We start from the raw sequence: 17,151 nt of genomic DNA on the forward strand, positions 1-17,151 counted from the left end.
GCACACAGATCTTGTCTATAATTGTAGCCTAAAGCTTTTATGTACTCTACAGGCACCCTAACCTGCTGGCAGTATCTCTGACTATTTTAAATTCTCTTTTAATGGCTGGTTTGCAGTGTGTCTATAGACTTCACCTACACCCTACAGGCATTTCATAAGACTGAAGCTTTGTCAACTGTGGTCTGCTGGGGCATGTGTTGAAATTCCTGAACTGAAACCAATAGCTACCAAGAAGAGGATTTTGGAGGGGGGAGTGCCACTTTGTTTGCAAGCTAAAAAGATTTTCTGTCGGGAAAAATATAGCTTAGCAAGTAAGTTTGATCGGTATGTTCGGAAAGTTGTGGATAACAACACCTAGCCTACCTTACTTTTCCATGTCAAAGATCACCCCAGGATATTTAGAGATGTTTGGTCCCGAGGAGATGGGGGGGGGGGGGGGGGGGAGTGAGACCTCAGATTGACATGTCAATTTTTATACATTTTCTTCTCATGATAACCACCCGTTGTGGAAGCAAATGATTTGCAACTAGGCTACATTAGTGCAAATATTGCTGAGGACCCTACAAACCATCCACCGGTTTTTAGAGCCAGCATCGTCCGGCTAGGTAGGGGGAAGCCGTGTTTTCTCAAACGATCTTCGCGGACCCGCCCAGGAAGTGGAAGAGAGAGAGAGAGAGAGAGAGCGAGAGAGCAGTGAGCAAATACTTAGCCGAGAGTCTCTAAACTGTGTCGTTTGCTACCCACGACCTGTCCAAGGAAAATCTGTGAAACTAATACTTCTAAAAACGCCGACTGTGTATGCGCGTGGAGTCGGACGAGTGTGATTTCCCCAGACTGGACAGAGTGTGGAGGTCGGCGCTCCGCTTGATTAGGTTAAATTGGCTATGAATGGCGTGGGTTTATCTAACTTCGAGTGGCTTCAGTGTCCTGCGAGAAAGTAAGGCTTTCTAGCACGAGAGGTTTAGCTACTTAAGCTGACGAGCGAACTTGAGACTTGAGGGTCTTTCTTTTTGTGTGTGCCCAAGGTAACTTTTTTTTTGTCTTTATTTTACCCTCTCTGGATCCTGTTATCATGACGGTAAGTTGCACCTTGAAACTAGTTTGTTTTCCTGTCTGTCACTCCTTCCTGAATCTCTCTTCATAATATAATATAATTGGTGAACTCCTGCTCAGGAGCGACTATGTATCTCACTTTCAAACTTTGTTTAAATAAGAAGGGTTTTTAATGTAGTCTAAATTAACTTTTTTAAATTAACGGACTTTTCTGACGCGCGAGTGATTAATTCGAGGTGTGTGCACGTGCACGACAATTTACCGCTAGCTTTAAATGTAGAATATCTATTTTTTTTGTGTGTGCACGCCCACGTATCGAGCTAGGTGAAGCTTTGCATTTCCTACGTGACACAATAATGCATTATGTTTTCCAGGTAGGGTGTAGTTTCGTCTGTTTACCCTGGTTTGTTTACGGTAGCAGGAAGTGTCAGTAGCGCGTAACATGCATTCATGTGTTAGTTTTTGCTGCAAGCTGTGACACAAGTTCACTTCTTTACACACAGACGCAGCCAAGAAAAACATTGCAAGTATATTTTTAATCTATTTTTTTTTAATCATATCACCTATAGCTGTTGGCTCCCTCCAGGATGACTCCTCTTCACACTGGTCAGAAATGTTATCTATTGAACTAAACAGAAATAGGCCTACGTGAATAGGAGAACCATAGGCCATAATAGATCTAAAGGGCAAGGCTCAATGGACAATACTCTTCTATAGTGAAGGGAGACAGTGGACGTTGTCTTTTGCAGGCTGTCGTCAGTGTTCGACCCTCTTCCTTCTGCCTCTCTGACCTTTCAAAGCAATGACACAAGGAGGAGCACTGTGGCATCACCGGGTTATGGCATTACCCAGTGCAAAAAAAAATGTACAGTATCTGCTCTCTTTAGCAGATAGCCTACTGTACTTATTTTCCACGTCCTCCTGTTGCCGCTCTCTGACCTTGCTATTGGGCATGTATTGACTAGATAACATTAATTTAGCCTGCAATGAGGTTTGACAGCAGGAGTTCACCCTTGTTGTATGCACTCGCACTGGTTGAGGTGAGAAAGGAAAACATTCACAAGTGATTGATGGTCCTAGTCTTTTTCATTTAGTAAGATGCAGCTGTCAGCTTCTTAAACAAGCTCCTACATGGGTTTACCTGATGATTCAGACATTAGCTGTGATCAATGTGATTTGTGTATACTGTACTGTGTATGCTTGTGTGGACATTGCCCCATCTTTTATTAATGATGAAACGAAATACAAATGGAACGTAAGGCTTATTAAGTTAAGTAATCTGATATCTTCTTAACAGGGTCTTGCTGTCTGACCATGTTATTCCCTTAACACTGTCTATTGGCAGTCACCAGACCTTAAAGGTTGTCGGATTAAAGGCGTTTAGTATCATAGAGGAACTGGCCTACTGAAAAAAACTGTGTGGTACTACTTACTGTGGCTTACAAGAACACAACTGAAGGCCAGGAAGAGAGTATAAATACATACTGAAAAAGGGGCAGGTTGGAGATGACAGAACCGGCGGAGAAATCATAAAAAAATGAGAGAGTAGAACGAAATGCTGACGCAACTTGGGAATTAAATGAACCATTAGAAGTTGCAATAACAGGAGAAAATGGAGAGATTGAAGATGAGATGCCGGCGGCGGTGATGAGATGACGAATGCAGAAAAAGATTTCAATTAAAGGAATGTGTAGACGCTAGTAAAGGAGAGATAAGCAAAATGAGGAATGCGTGGTGGGGAAAGTTGCTTAATCTTGATGTGGGATCACCACATGTTGAGGTACCTAGCACATGTTTTCCTCTTCCTGTCATCTCGTAAAAAAAAAAAGCAAGAAGATGCCTCTTCAGTGGAAATATTTTAGGGCAGCCAGCTAATGCATCTTCTGCTTCCACACAGCTTGAGCAAGAGACATGTAACATAGTTGACAGTTTGCGACAGTGTCAAGTTGCTCAGGTTTCTAATCTGTCCCCGCCTGTTGTCTTCACATATTTCGTGTCCTTGTGCGTCGCAGGAATTTATTTAAAAAAACAAACATCTTTCACACCCTTTTTTTCATTTATAGTGCTGTGAAATATAGCAACACCCTGTTATCTAAAATTGACCAGTGCGTGTAAAAATGTTTAGCCCTGCTCCTCAGTCTCGCCTTAATGATCTAAATGCATTCACACTTTCCGAAAAATTGTTTTAATAAATATAAACATGTACTGCCTGTTTAATTGAATGCATGTTGAAACTTGTGTCCACGCCGTGCATTTTTGGAAAAGGAAGTTTCTACACAATTGAAACAGTTTTTTGTTCTCTGTGGCGACATAATTCTACAGCATTGTATCTCTTGTCTTTTGTACAATGGTAAAATAAACCTGTGGTTGCTCTGATTTCTTGTATGGGGAGGTAAATATGTTGAGTATGCCACGTCCTTTGATAGGCCACATACCTATTTGTTCTGTTCTTTACAAGCTACATTTATTCACATTTAGTCATTTCCTTTTTTTTGAAATCCCTTTGAGACTTGTAAAGAGTTCTACACATAAATGAGACGGCAGAGGTCCTTCATGCAACCTTTGTGTTTGTAACCATTTCTGTCAAATATGAAGGTCAGTCAATGTGACACTGTATTCTCTCTGCCTCACAGCCCGACCTCCTTAACTTCAAAAAGGGATGGATGTCCAAGCTGGACCAGAGTGGAGAGGTAAGGGATTGGGAAGCTGAATATTGTACCCAGAAGTCATGTCTTGATTCCCTAATGAGAGAGGCTGTTGTGTGTAAGGCGATAGCAGCGGATTATCCTCCTTATTGCGCTAATAGCTTCGTGGCTTGAGGCACAACAGGTGTCTCCTCTCATTTGAATGATACGCTTGAGTGAAGGCGCTTCTCACTTCACACCTCTCATACTATACGCTATGCTATTTAATATAGGGCCTTCCTGTGTCACTGCTGCTTACTTTTAATCAAGTGATACATTTGGTGTACATTGTATTGTTTTTGATAGTTTTCATATTTTAATAGAGAATTTTGAAGAGTGGCTGATCTAAGTTCAGTCTTGGATTAATTTGTATTTTCTGTGTTTCTCTAGTGGAAGAAGCATTGGTTTGTCCTGACTGATGCTGGGCTCAAGTACTACAGAGACTCAAGTGCAGAGGAGGTATACATTTTCAATCAGACATAGTTGTATATATATGACATTGTGTAGTAATCTTTATAATGATTTTCATTAAAAAACAATACATTAGTAATCACAATAACAAAGTGTTTTCTATATAGTTAGTCAAAATGTTTTCTGTATGTTCTTTGTATAGAAAGATGACTTAGACGGGGAGATAGACCTGAAATCCTGTGTGAAGGTGTCCGAGTTTGACTCAGAGAAGAACTATGGCTTTCAGATCCAGGTGAGTCTCTCTCAAAGACTGTGTATACACCTTTAAATTCTTCCCCTTCTTCTTTTCCTCCTAAATACCAGCGCTAACCACACCCGCTCTCAATTTCTGCATTGTGTCCTATTTTATCACGTTATCTTAACTCTCATCTCTCTCTGTGAGTATCTCCTCCCTCACTGTTCCTTTATCATTGGCCATCTCAACCTAGTTCTACTGTCAAATCTTTGTGTCTCCTTAACCTATTCTTTCCTCTCTTGTTTCTTCAGACGCGCGAGGCTGCGTTCACACTGTCTGCCATGACAGCTGGGATCAGACGGAATTGGATAGAGGTTTTAAAGAAGTGCATCCGGCCAAGCAGCACTCCAGACCTCACACAGTAAGTGCCAGTTGAAATATTGACCTATAAGAGCTTAAACATAATATGCACTTCATTTTTGCAATACCATCACGTTTTTTCAATATTGAGCAGCTTAGTTTAGCTATGGCTATAGAAGTATGAGATTCAGCAGACTTGATTTGTCCATTTCATTTTCTGCTTCAGCTCAGCCTTGGTTAAATACAGTCAGATAAGAGGTTCTGTTACTCACATGCACCAGCAACTTTCCCCCTGAAGAGTTACCTTCGCTGTGTACTTTGGCTGTGTGTGATAAATCAGAGTTTCATTAATTACTAGGATTATCGATGCATGATGTGTTTTTATAGTGACTCACTGCCAGCTGTGCCCGTGGAGGCTTTATATGCTGCATTAACACTGATTCATTTATAATGGATTGGTTTGGTTATTACTTTATTTGATTAAAATAAGATTTATGAAGTTATCGGGTCAGAGAACAATAATTCCCACCTTGATTTATTCATTATTATGTTGTGATTTTTTTATAAGCCTGTGTTAATAATTCATTGTCTTTGTCTCTTAAATTCCCTAGATTACCTGACAGCAGCAGCGACAAGGAAAACTCCCATTCGCGCTTTCAGCCGTCTTCCCGTCGCCCGTCATCGCGACACGCCGACGCCCAATCAGAAGCCCCGCCCTTGGCCCCGCCCTCTCATCGTAGGTTTGACTATGTGGAGCTGTCCCCCGTCCCGGCCTCGTCTGGCACGCACCCGGCCGGTCCCAGGGAAGCAGGAGAGGGCCAGGGGAGGGAGCAGCTGCAGGACGAGAGGAACACCAGCAGCCAATGGGAGGCTCTGCTATCCAGGAGGGGCTCGGGCACGGGATCCAACCAGAGGCTACTACGCACAGAGGACGATATCGAGAAAAAGTGGGCAGAGTTTGAACGCATGCCGTTAAAGGAGATGAGCTCCACCTCGCCGCCAATGGGTTCACGGTTGTCCAGCCAGTCAGCCAATGAGGCGCTGCAGAGGGAGGTAGTGCGTGGAGATGATTTTTTTTCCAATTTGCAAACTAAATAAAATGCAAATTAACTCTTCATCTGTCCGGATGAAGTACGTTTCCTGTTTCTGCCTGTTAACACTTGAGCAACTATATTTCTGACTTGCCTCTCTGTACTTCAGCAGTGTTTTCTGTTTAAATATGCAGTTGAAATTCAAAAGTAAGAAATTATGATTAGCCTGAAACGAATACAGATCATAACATGGGGAATACTGCTGAAACTCCTGCTTGTTCTTTCTCTGTGTTGTGTTGTGTTGTGTTGTGGTGTGTTGTGTTGTGCATCTTTGGTTTGAACCTGTGTTTGCAGTCTCTCAGACACCAAGGATGTCTACATATGATAGGCAGACAGTGAAACGCTCTGCTGAGCGCTGATGTTTTATCATAGTGGTTGTTTAATTTATAAACCACATCTGTTAAATGAATGCCAAAGATAAGCCTTTGTCCATTCATTCTTGAATTACACAAATATTATAGCTATGTCTGTCAAACAAGTAAAAGGGTGCGTTGAAGGGACAAATTAATGCGGCAGTCCGCAACTAAGGCGATTTTAAAATAAGAATAACGTGTTATGCTCTAATCAACGTTAATTGCGAGAACACAGTAACGCTGGCAGCCCTAATATCAACATAAAGTCAAACGCGTCCTCTGTTTAAGCTTCTTCTTCTGTAGCTTCAATCTAATCAGGCTCTGAAAGGTCAGCAGTGATTAAGTTTAAAGTTCAAATAACTTGAACTTTGAGCACGAACAAGAACAACTATAAAAATCCATGAGGAGCAAAATGCCCAGTGTAGCATCAGTCTGTCCATAGGAAAACATGGCCCTCACTGGTTCTGCCTCATTATTTTGACTGATAATGTTAGTTCAGTTTATTCTGTTCACAAGTCGATCAGAATTCATGCTAATCACATGTTGAATCAATGGCCTTCTGTGTGCCTCACCTGTGGCTCAGTTGGCTTTACCTCCGCCTTCTGCCTTTCCTCAGGTGGCGTCACTGAGGCAGCAGCTGGAACAACTAAAGAGTGTGGGAGGGGGAGGAGGAGGGGGTGTGAAGGGCGGCTGTGGCCCTGATGCCCCCTGCGGCCGCAGCCTGGCCGCCATGGAGCGCGCTCATCGCCAGGCGCTGGAGGAGCTGCAGAGGCAACATGGCCGCCAGATCAGTGAGCTGGAGATGGAGAGGGACAGGCAGCTGCTGGAGGAGACACAGGACACGTTACGAGGTTAGCAGCATTCTGGGCAATGTGTCCCTTTTGCTTTCTCCAATCAGGATAGAACTCCATGTGCTGTCATCAGGAGATCATGTAGAAATGTTGTGCGTCTGTGTTTCAGTAATGGAGGCTCTGAAGAAGAAACACAAAGAGGAGCTGGAGAGAGAGGTGGAGAAAGCCAAAAGGCTCAGCAGTGGGGGGCTGGATGTACACACTTTGCGAGTGCAACAACAGTAAGTAACTCCAAGTCTGCTTGTGACAGTGTGGTAGAGATGTTCACGAAGGCACAGAGGAAACTGTCTAGCAACCCAGCCAGCCAGGTTTAGGGCGGTTGTCACTCCTTATTTTTCGCTTCTAGTTTGCTTCCTTGAAACCCCAATCTGTCTTGTGTAAGTCCATTTTGCCTTGAAAATGAATTATCGCTTGTAGCCTGGCCCTCAGTCCCTGCCAGTGCTGGCCAACATGGCTACTTTGTGTGAATAGCTCTCTTGTTGCTTTCAAGTGGGAGCTAGCTGTCCATAAAAGGGTTTTTCTGTGAAATAAAAGGCAAGAGTTTGTAGACTCCAGTCACTCCACAACAATCCAGGATGCCTTGTCTAAGCAAGGCCATTACCGCAGTGGCCACTGGGTCCTGTTAGGCACTTAAGGAATGTAGAAGAATTTGGTCATGGATTAGTTTTCCTTTGTAAGCTTCACAGGGCCTTTTGACTCAACCCTGTCTCCTTGGTTGCTACTGGAACCGGCACTTTTGGGTTAATCTGTGTTGCCTACTCTGCCTTTTCTTTCCTCTCTGCATGCTTTTCCTTATTTCTGTGGTTATTGGTCAGAGAAGATGGTTTAAAACCCACAGTAGGAAATACTTGCCTGGTGAAATAAAAAGAAAAACACCCTCACACTCTTTCACAGTATGCTGCTGTTATTAAATGTAATCAATACTATATAATAGCATGGTATTTTACTTTAGAGGTATTCAGTAAATGCAGTGCAGAATAAAGGAACTGCCCATTAATATTTCTAATAATCTTTTGTATGTGTCCATTGCTATTACTGTTTCATGTTTCTATGTTAGTTTAACTGCTCTTATAGTAAAAAGAGAGCAGAGAATGTGATGTCCATCTGGTTTCTGTAGTTCAGTTCAGTTAGGTCTATGTGTTATTTGTCTCTTTCTACAGGTCAGAAAGTCAGGACCTGCAGAGAGAGCTGGCCGGACTGTCGGAGCGCTACTCACAGAAGTGTCAGGAGCTAAACCGAGCAGAGCAGAACAACGCTGAGAGAGAGAGGGAGATCAGCCGCAAAGAGAGAGACATGGAGCGGTTGAGGAAAGAGAACCAGGTCAGTTATTCACCTGTAATGAAAGAATACTCATACAGGACCGCTGCCTCAGGTGTCAAAGGTTCTTACTTTGACTATCCAAATTCAAAGAAAGGTTGCAGATACTGGGACTGTATTACACAGTAACAAGCGAGGTCTCATCTGTGTCTTATTTCTTTGAGTGATCCATTGTCTGCAAATGTATGCGAAACAATAGGCATCTTGGAAATTTAAAAGACAAAACATTTTCCTCTGCAGGACTTGAAGGAGCGTTTGACGGAGGAGATCGGTCGTAAGCGAACTACAGATATGGACTCGGAGCACAACAAAGACAGGGCGCCCTGTGAACTAGAGGTAGCGGCTCTTTGTATACTCGAAACTGAAACTGGTTTTCAGTGTTTTGTTGGTGACTTTCTGCACTGACAACCACGCAGATTGGATATGCACGTAACATGCATGCATTTGCAAAGAAAACATCACCCACTGTATAACGGGCTTTGAAAGTGAAACTTGGTTTCATATGTGTATGTGTTTTTTCTTTCTTTTTTGGAATGAAATTCAACAATAACAGTAACTGGACATATCTGATACCCGCAGTGCTCTCTTTTTGACCTCCTCCGATTCTTCTAAGAATAATAAACGTGTAACCATTTTAATGTGGGTAAAAGACTCTGCAGTAAATGTATCAAAAGTAGGGAAAATTAAACCAGAAAAAAAGATTGAATTTACCCTTTAAGACATAGGAGCTTGTCTGATAAGAAACTCTCCAACCACTTAGTTTCAATAAGTCAAGTCATCTTTTGAGCAATACTGGAGGTTGCATCACTTGGACACCTGACACATGACTTGCAATGTTTGTTTGCACAAATATTGAAGAATGCAGTGAGTTAGGAGGTTTTACTGCGAGGACAAACCGGAGAAACCTGTGACTTCCTATGAATCATTGGTCTCAGAAATAGGCAAGCTTGCTGTCCAAAAACGTTGCAGTGTCTTCATGCTCTTACCAAACTTTTCCCAACACAAAGGGAATGTCATGATAAACAGTAAATCAACTATCATGTAGTATGTAAATTACAGAGGAAGCACACTCTGTTTTTCATAAATCAGCCAGAACACAATTACTGTGCATTTTGAGTGGGCTCAAGTGATAATTATGTGGATTGAGGGTATAAAAATATGTTTTGTGTGGGTTTTGTTGTTGCTGTTGCTTTCTTTTTGAGAACCACCCTTTTTCTTTTTTCACCTAGGTTCTTCTCAGGGTGAAAGAAAACGAGATAGAGTACTTACACAAGGAGATCAGCTGTCTAAGGAACGAACTGCAGTTTCTGAACACGGTACTGTGTGTCTCTTTGTCTGTTTGTACAGATATGTGTATTTTTTTATGTAAGCACTATTTGATGAATAATGTGTTAATGTTCCTTGAGAAAGACATGCTGAAGTGTGTTAAAATCTGCAGGACTTCTGAAAAATATCTAGATTTTTCTGGCTTATGTTGAGAACAGTAAAACAATGGTCACAAAGTTCTTTGAAAACGTGAGAATGAATCTATATACAGTCTTCTTAGGTGGCCAAAGAACATCTAGGTGGCTCTCCCTGCACCTTTGTGCACTGGGAATCTTCCTCCATTGATTTCCGTATAGTAATCGAATTATACAAAGTACAGCACTCCAAGGATGCTCTGTTTGTACACTATACCTTCCCTGCTTTTGTTACTTGATGCTGCTCCAAGGGAAAATGGCTCCTAATACTGTATGAATAGTCTTACTTAATAAAACTGTTTACACAGAAAGTATCCATGTTTTTACATGGTGGGTGTGATGTCACACTAAGATAGTTGGATAGCTGGCTGAAGCCGTAGTAGTAGTTAATGCAGATTGAGGCACTGATGCCTGTCTACCACTCTTTGCTCCTCAGGAGAAGCGGCTGGCCTGTGAACGATACACAGAGATACACGAGGAGCTGAGTGGGATGAAGGGCCGGAGCGAGCGAGAGATCCAGAGACTAAAGGAGCACTTAAAGCTGGCCATGGCCGCTCTGCAGGAGGGGCAGAAGCTGGGGAACAGCCTGGACCATTGACAGCCTGCTGCTGGTACCAAACAGGTGGGGACTGTTGTTACAACAGGCATGGAAAGGGTCTGCAAGATTTCTGCTGCAGATATTGTAGTTTGTTGTAAGTTTTCTTCACGTTTTTTTTTGTTGCAGGTGTGTCTGCACCACAGTGACTGAATCAAAGAGGAGATGATTGTTGGACTTGTACAGTTGCGGCTGTGTGGGGACCATGATAGTGCCTTAGATTTCAATCATTCTGCCAATGAGCAGCATAGAATAGCTATTAGCTGGTTTTACACTGGGCCACACATGATATATAAAACTGCACTTTTCATTTTTTTTTATTATAGCTTGGTATGAGTGCACATTTGGTCTGAAAACTGGAATATTTGTTGAGTTGTTTTTTTTTTTTTTTGTCAGGTATTGTTGATAAAGAGTTCATAATGCATCAGCTTTTTTCCCATTGACTCTGTGCCTTCTGCCTGAGACAGCAGGGGTCAACACAGTTACACAAGGGAGCTACTGTCATCTCAGTTTTTAATGTTGTACAGCTTTTGAGTTATGTTTACTCTGTAAAATGGCACACGTTTCTATTGAAATGGGAGCTTGATTGCTGTAATTTTTTTTTTCTCTTTTTTTTTAAACCTGGAAAAACAAGTGTGCTTATTTAGTATTTTGTCTGTGAACATGAAATACTGAACAAAATATATCGGGATGGACACAAGACAACACGGCAAAAGTTTCTTATCGTTAACAAGCTGAATTGGAAGTGTATCTAAGATTGTGACTGAGCTTTTCTTAAGGATGCTTGTCAAAAATGTTGAATGAATGTTGTTCCACATCACATATGTCTTTTATTTTAAAACCATGTCTGAGAAGTTCCAAACTTCCAGTCTCCCCTGATCATTGTTGGCATTTATGACAACAAATGACAGGTGTTGCAGAGATGAGCCAATTTTTTTTTATTGACCAGATGAATTGTTAGAAAATGACTTATCTACCTGCCTTTTTGAAATATTTTCATATTTAATGTACTGTAGAGCTTGTATAATTTTTGTAAATTATAGACATTTTTTTGCAATCAATAAAATAAGTCCAACAGAAACATCCCTTTACTACTATACTTTGAATTATAATAATGCTGCATACATTTATATTTCTTCTTTATTAGTTTTATATTATGTTTATATGTTTTCTTTACAGTCTATGGTTTAATACCAGCAGACTTCTGCTACACATACAGTAACAATCCATTTAAATAAGATGCAGTCAGTGCAGTTAAAATAAGTCAGTCAAATAATGGAAAACACTCTATGATGCAACGAAATAACTCCTGCATAACATACTAACTAGATTAGAACATGCTCTTTTTTTGGTGAAGTATTTAAAAGAAAAACATGTCCACCTCATTTGCATTTGTGAATGAACAAAAATATCTTCAAATAACTGAACGTGTTGTGCAGTCATTAGAAAATGTATTTTGAATTTGGAGCATAATCTCTCTAAAACATTGTCAAAAGTAATACTATTAATACCAAAACGCTTCTTAGCTAATTTTGACTATCGGTAACTCGCCGCTTCCTGTCTTGAACCAGTCGCTCCACTAGGAGGCAGCACTGTGTTTGTCAACGCCATAACAGCGAACCAGTAAAACCGGAAACGCTACAACGGCAGCAGTCATGGCGTCCGCAGCGACCCGAGTTGCAGGCGCTGCTGGTAAAGTCGTCAAACCCATCTTTAGCCGGGACCTGGACGAGGCTAAGCGCAGGGTCCGGGAGCTGTACCGAGCATGGTACCGAGAAGTCCCCACCACAGGTATGTCGAGGTTTATCTTGCTTTAAAAAGGTGTATGAAAAGCACCGTCAGCGTCAAGGTCGCGTCAGTTTAACAACATTAGCCACTAGCAAACAGCAACATAACCATAACAATACATTTTACAGACGATTTCTGTTCAACAGTTTTTGATAGAAACGTTGTTATTGTCATTCAAGCTGATTTAATGACAGAGACAATGAACCGCACGCCTTCACACCTTGTATACTCTTTCCAGTGTTTGTTTGATATTGGATGTAGCACATTCAGTCTTGTCTTGTCGAGGGTTTTAGAAATGTTTTTTTCGTAGTTTAGGGCTTCGATTATCTTCTGTAGAATGCATGTTTACATTTAGCCCCAGTGAGTGAAGAGGTACAAACAGAGCTTATCTGAAGGTGCCCATCGTATCTGTCCCACAATAACTCGGAGTTATAGGTATATTATATTCGTCAAAGCTTAGCAATCAAGATATCCCTCTGTCAGATTTGGCATGTGTAGCTCTGTGTCTGGTACAACATTCTCCTTCAGCTATAATCATGTGAAGGAACCTTACTATTGCACTGGGTCAGAAATGGACCAATGTACTGTCAGATTTTGTCAAAAGGAAATTGATGTGACATTTTGTTTGTGTCTCTTTTGTCGTCAGTGGCCATATTCCAGCTAGACATCAATACGCGTCAGGGGAGAGACAAAGTGAGGGAGATGTTCGACAAAAACAAGCACATCACTGACCCCCGTGTGATTGACATGTTGGTCATCAAGGTAAATAAAGTCTTTGACAGATCTGTGAACTACATCAACAGTATTGGTGTAATTGCTTTGAGTCTGTTGTTTCATTGGCATATATGTAACCCAGTACCTGAGGGGTATACTACGAAGCAAACTCAACAGAGCCTGGGTCTCTTTTCTTGATCTGGTTCAACATAACACATACCCTCGCTCAGAGCTGACACCGTCCCCTAATGAATAGCCTATGTTGAAAATCACTTCGATTTAGGCTAAGTAGCCCTTTATTTCCATTTTACTAATACCAATAAAATAAATAGCCTAGATACAAAACCTGTAGTCTGTATTTTCCGGACAAATATGAATCTACTGTGAGAAGCTTAACCTGCGAGTCTACAGCGGTGTCCGAACTGTGACAGTTGTCACCTGTCACGTCCCAACTGTAATCGCTACTGATGAAAAGAAAGAAGCCTACAGTGAAATAATATTGCAACCTGTGATTTTATAGAAGGCTTCATTAAGAGCCAGTGTGTGTAGATCGCCAGGTAAAATCATTTGAGGTGAGAGCATAGAGTGGCGCTGCATACAGTATAGGTCTAGGCTATTTTACATTTTCTGCATCAATAATTATGTGGCAAAAAGCTGCAGCGCGATGTTATAGTTCACTCTGCTGCAAGCCTAATGTTATGGCTTCGTTCAGTTCATTAACTTACTGATCAATACGTTTACTGATTTAACGAGTTTACTCACTGAGAATGTATCGCTCAGACAATAGTCAGGTCCGTGGGATTTGGGCAGCGCCTAAAGAGCCGAATTTAAGCTCAAACTCTGGAACAAAAACTGGTCGGAGCAGGTTAGCCGTGCAGCCTCTGTTACCACTGTGATCTAGACAGGTAGAAAGAGAGCCACCTTTCGTGATACTGAAAACTCTGGCTTTAGACTCAACGGACCTCGCTCAGCCCTTAATCTCGCTTCGTAGTATACCCCTCAGGTCTCACTGTTGGTGTATTCAAAATCCCATTCAAATTTAAATAAAAACCCCACACTGCGTCTTCCACGGAGGTGTAAAAAAAATGATCCATGTTTGTTCATTTAATCCCCAGGGGAAACTGGAACTGGAGGAAACTATCCACGTGTGGAAGCAGAAGACCCATGTAATGCGCTACTTCAGCGAGACCGAGGAACCTCGTCCCACTGACTTCCTGTCCAAATTTTACCGGGGCCACGACCCCTGAACTGTCCACCTGCCCGCTGACCTCTGACCCCTCTTTGCCTGTGCGTAGTGTGACAGATATTCCCCTTTACTGTAAATACACACTTAATACTCAAACACCTATGGTTGCGTCTATTTATTCAGAATCAAAGTTTATTGAGGCTATTTTTAAAAGAAGTTAATCCAAAACACACTAAAACTAAATCCACAGACAGTATGTAAAAGACACTTTGAGAACATACTTTAATAGAAAATGGTTAATATTGAAGCGGGTCAATGTATTTTTGCTATTGTGAGTAACAGTGTCATTTGATTTAAAATGCATTTCTCTGTTAACATCTCCAAACTAAAGCTGTTTGGATGGATAGACTGCACAAAGACAAATCTGATTTATTAAAGGCCTACTTCACCGGTTGGAATATGAAGATGTATTGAACTCGGAGATCCTATTTAGTATAAATGTGCAAAAAAAATTGAAATTGGATCATCTTAGCCTGAGAAAAGGCAGAAAGAGTGTTTTATGGTCTCACTGTCCCTACAGTTTCCTTACTGTGACATCACAGTAAGGGTCAGGAATAACAGGACAGCTGGGTCAAGAGAAGACTGAGGGGAGAAAAACCTAATTCATTATATTTTAATAGTTATTTTATAATGAACGCTGGTTCCGTATGGGTGAAGTATTCCTTTAAGTCTTGGGTGAACTGTCCCCTTTAAAGAAAGTATGGAAGTCACTGTGGTATTTAATGAGCTTGGAAATCCTGTACTGAAAGTAGGTTTTGTCTCTCCACAAAGAAGCTCAATTCTTTATCAATAGTTCCAAATGTCTGTTTACTTATTCAATTTCCTATTCTTATTTGATGATTCTAATTTGATTGGTGTTCATTCAAGGAAGTGTTTAGAGCAGCCTCGTCATAATAACCAAAGCTTATGTTTTTCTCATCGTATCACACTTTGTAAAATGGATGTATAGGTTAAATAGGTTACTCAAACACCAACAATACACTTTTTAGCATAAATGGCACCAGCTTGCATGAAAGTCCACTGAGCAGGTGCTGCTATTTACAATAGTCATTCCCTTTATTAAGACTTTAGCAGTGCATGCAGATACAGTACTATACGATGAGCCTACAGACAGCCCTATCAGTGTAGAAAACAGCAGAAATCCCAAATCCAGAGGCAACTTGAAAACACAGCAGAGAGAGCAACAGGAAGGCATTTATGTGTTCAGAGGCGCACACATCTTCTCAGTCAGCAGTGGAAAAACAATGAGACCTGCAGAAAAGAAAAAAAGTGAGTTAGTGGGGATTTATTTTACAAAAAATAAATGTTGTCTATTCCAAACAAGTAGCATATGCTCTCTTAACAAACCTGGAAGGTGTTGGTAATCATCACTTTGTTTAACGTAGGCAATCATACACATTTTTTACATATTATGACCTGGGGTTTGAGAGAAAATGGACCTTAACTCATTACAACGAGCTCCAAATTCAACCATAGTTATAATGTATCTTAATTATTCTGGTTGTGAGGAGAATTTTTCAAATGCAACATCGCTATAGTGTGTGTTGCCAGGTTCGTTAGTGCCCCCACATGAGTCGTGCATGCACATACCTGTACATCCAACATGCTGCAGTTAGTGTGTGCGCTGCTTTGCCACAATTCACAGTTAAGCCCCATAACCCAAGTCGGTGGTGATATACCTGATAACCAGGAAGCAAACGGACCCTTCAGTCATCATCGTCATCGTCCTCAGGCACGAAGATCTCGTGCTCCTCTAGCAGCGCAGCAAAGTTCTTGCTGATCAGAGTCCCCACATACAAGAAGGGCACCACGACCAGAGCAATCCGGACAGGGCCAAAGGTGGTCTGCTCAGCCGTGTCACATCACACCATAGAAACAACTCAATTAGGTCATGGCAGGGAGCTTGTCAAAGCTTAACTTATAGCCCATAGGCTATGTGTAAGCTGTTTATCAAAGTCAATGACTTAAAATCGGACACATGATGAGTAACTGACTTCTCAGTGTTTGTGCACTCATATTTTGGTATTTGGTGTCCCTACCAGCCCACAAAAGCTGGTGTAAGACAATCCAGTCAGTTTACTTTGGGCTGTTTCGGTTAAAGAAAAATTAAGTGAATCAACATGCTGTTTAAATGGGATGTAAATAGGTGAAGAAATTTGCAGTGTGCGAAAAATAATGTTTTTATTTAACACTAAACCAGGAAAAGCGCTATACAAATTAAATGTATAGTTATATTATTATGAAAATTAGAATGTTACAGCATAATATGTATGTCCCCGGCTTATGCCTACAGGCTCAGACATGGATCTAACATTCCACTATGCTACACATGAGTCAACTATCTGAAGGGGAACTTCAGGAAAACTCCTCCCTCCTCCTCTCCCGAGTCATATTTCATACGAGAGCTGTAATTCACACACACACCACCACCACCACACCGAGCCCTTTAACAGCAGCCCCTACCTTCATGGGTTTGGGCAAAATGCCCCCGGTTGAAGTGGACACGGCCGTGCGGCACGGTGTCACCGTCTTCCCCGGCCCACTGGAGGCGCGGGTGCTTCTGAGGACCGACAGCCTAGCGAGGCGAGCGAGGGCCGACGCCATGTCGATAGCGTCTGATGCGGCACTGGCAGCAATGCGGAAAACGGAGGATCCCTTTGGATTTGGAGCAGATGCAACATCGCCACCTTGCGTTACTGTAACCGCACATCGCTCCCCCCCTTTCTAATAATGATTTCACTAGGGCCGTAGGCTACACATTCATGCCTTTTATGTCATGTTAGATTTGGTTATTAATGGTCCGGACAGCTATATCGTAGCCTACAGGTCATCATACTTGGGAAGTTCCACATCCACAAATAAAAAATAACTGAAGAAAAATAAAAAAGCGATAAAGATATTATAGAAGAAATTAATTTGATTTGAGCTTCAGGCAATGTAAAGAATTTTTTTTTAACATTTCATTGACTACATAAAAAACCCCATTGAAAAGG

The 17,151-nt window shown here is 41.5% G+C and overlaps 3 protein-coding genes across 3 annotated transcripts; 2 read left to right on the forward strand and 1 right to left on the reverse strand.

The window, feature by feature from the left end:
• The first annotated feature begins 688 nt into the window (after positions 1-688).
• triobpb (TRIO and F-actin binding protein b) lies at positions 689-10,906 on the forward strand. Its single transcript, XM_080043869.1, has 13 exons — positions 689-1,078; positions 3,687-3,743; positions 4,128-4,196; positions 4,351-4,440; positions 4,695-4,804; positions 5,355-5,796; positions 6,804-7,038; positions 7,148-7,259; positions 8,199-8,358; positions 8,596-8,691; positions 9,585-9,671; positions 10,252-10,437; positions 10,540-10,906. The coding sequence occupies exons 1-12, from the start codon at positions 1,073-1,075 to the stop codon at positions 10,411-10,413; spliced, it is 1,626 nt and encodes a 541-aa protein (XP_079899995.1). The 5' UTR covers positions 689-1,072; the 3' UTR covers positions 10,414-10,437; positions 10,540-10,906.
• A 1,153-nt stretch (positions 10,907-12,059) lies between these two features.
• ndufa6 (NADH:ubiquinone oxidoreductase subunit A6) lies at positions 12,060-14,552 on the forward strand. The gene is made up of 3 exons (XM_080044440.1): positions 12,060-12,201; positions 12,845-12,960; positions 14,028-14,552. The coding sequence occupies exons 1-3, from the start codon at positions 12,066-12,068 to the stop codon at positions 14,157-14,159; spliced, it is 384 nt and encodes a 127-aa protein (XP_079900566.1). The 5' UTR covers positions 12,060-12,065; the 3' UTR covers positions 14,160-14,552.
• smdt1a (single-pass membrane protein with aspartate-rich tail 1a) lies at positions 14,271-16,779 on the reverse strand. Its single transcript, XM_080044439.1, has 3 exons — positions 16,622-16,779; positions 15,838-16,002; positions 14,271-15,409 (listed from the first exon to the last, which is right to left on the reverse strand). Exons 1-2 carry the CDS (start codon positions 16,760-16,762, stop codon positions 15,865-15,867), a joined length of 279 nt encoding a protein of 92 aa, XP_079900565.1. The 5' UTR covers positions 16,763-16,779; the 3' UTR covers positions 14,271-15,409; positions 15,838-15,864.
• Positions 16,780-17,151: the final 372 nt, after the last annotated feature.

This window comes from Ammodytes marinus (genome assembly GCF_949987685.1).
Source record: "Ammodytes marinus genome assembly, chromosome: 16".
Classification (NCBI taxonomy): Eukaryota; Metazoa; Chordata; class Actinopteri; order Uranoscopiformes; family Ammodytidae; genus Ammodytes; species Ammodytes marinus.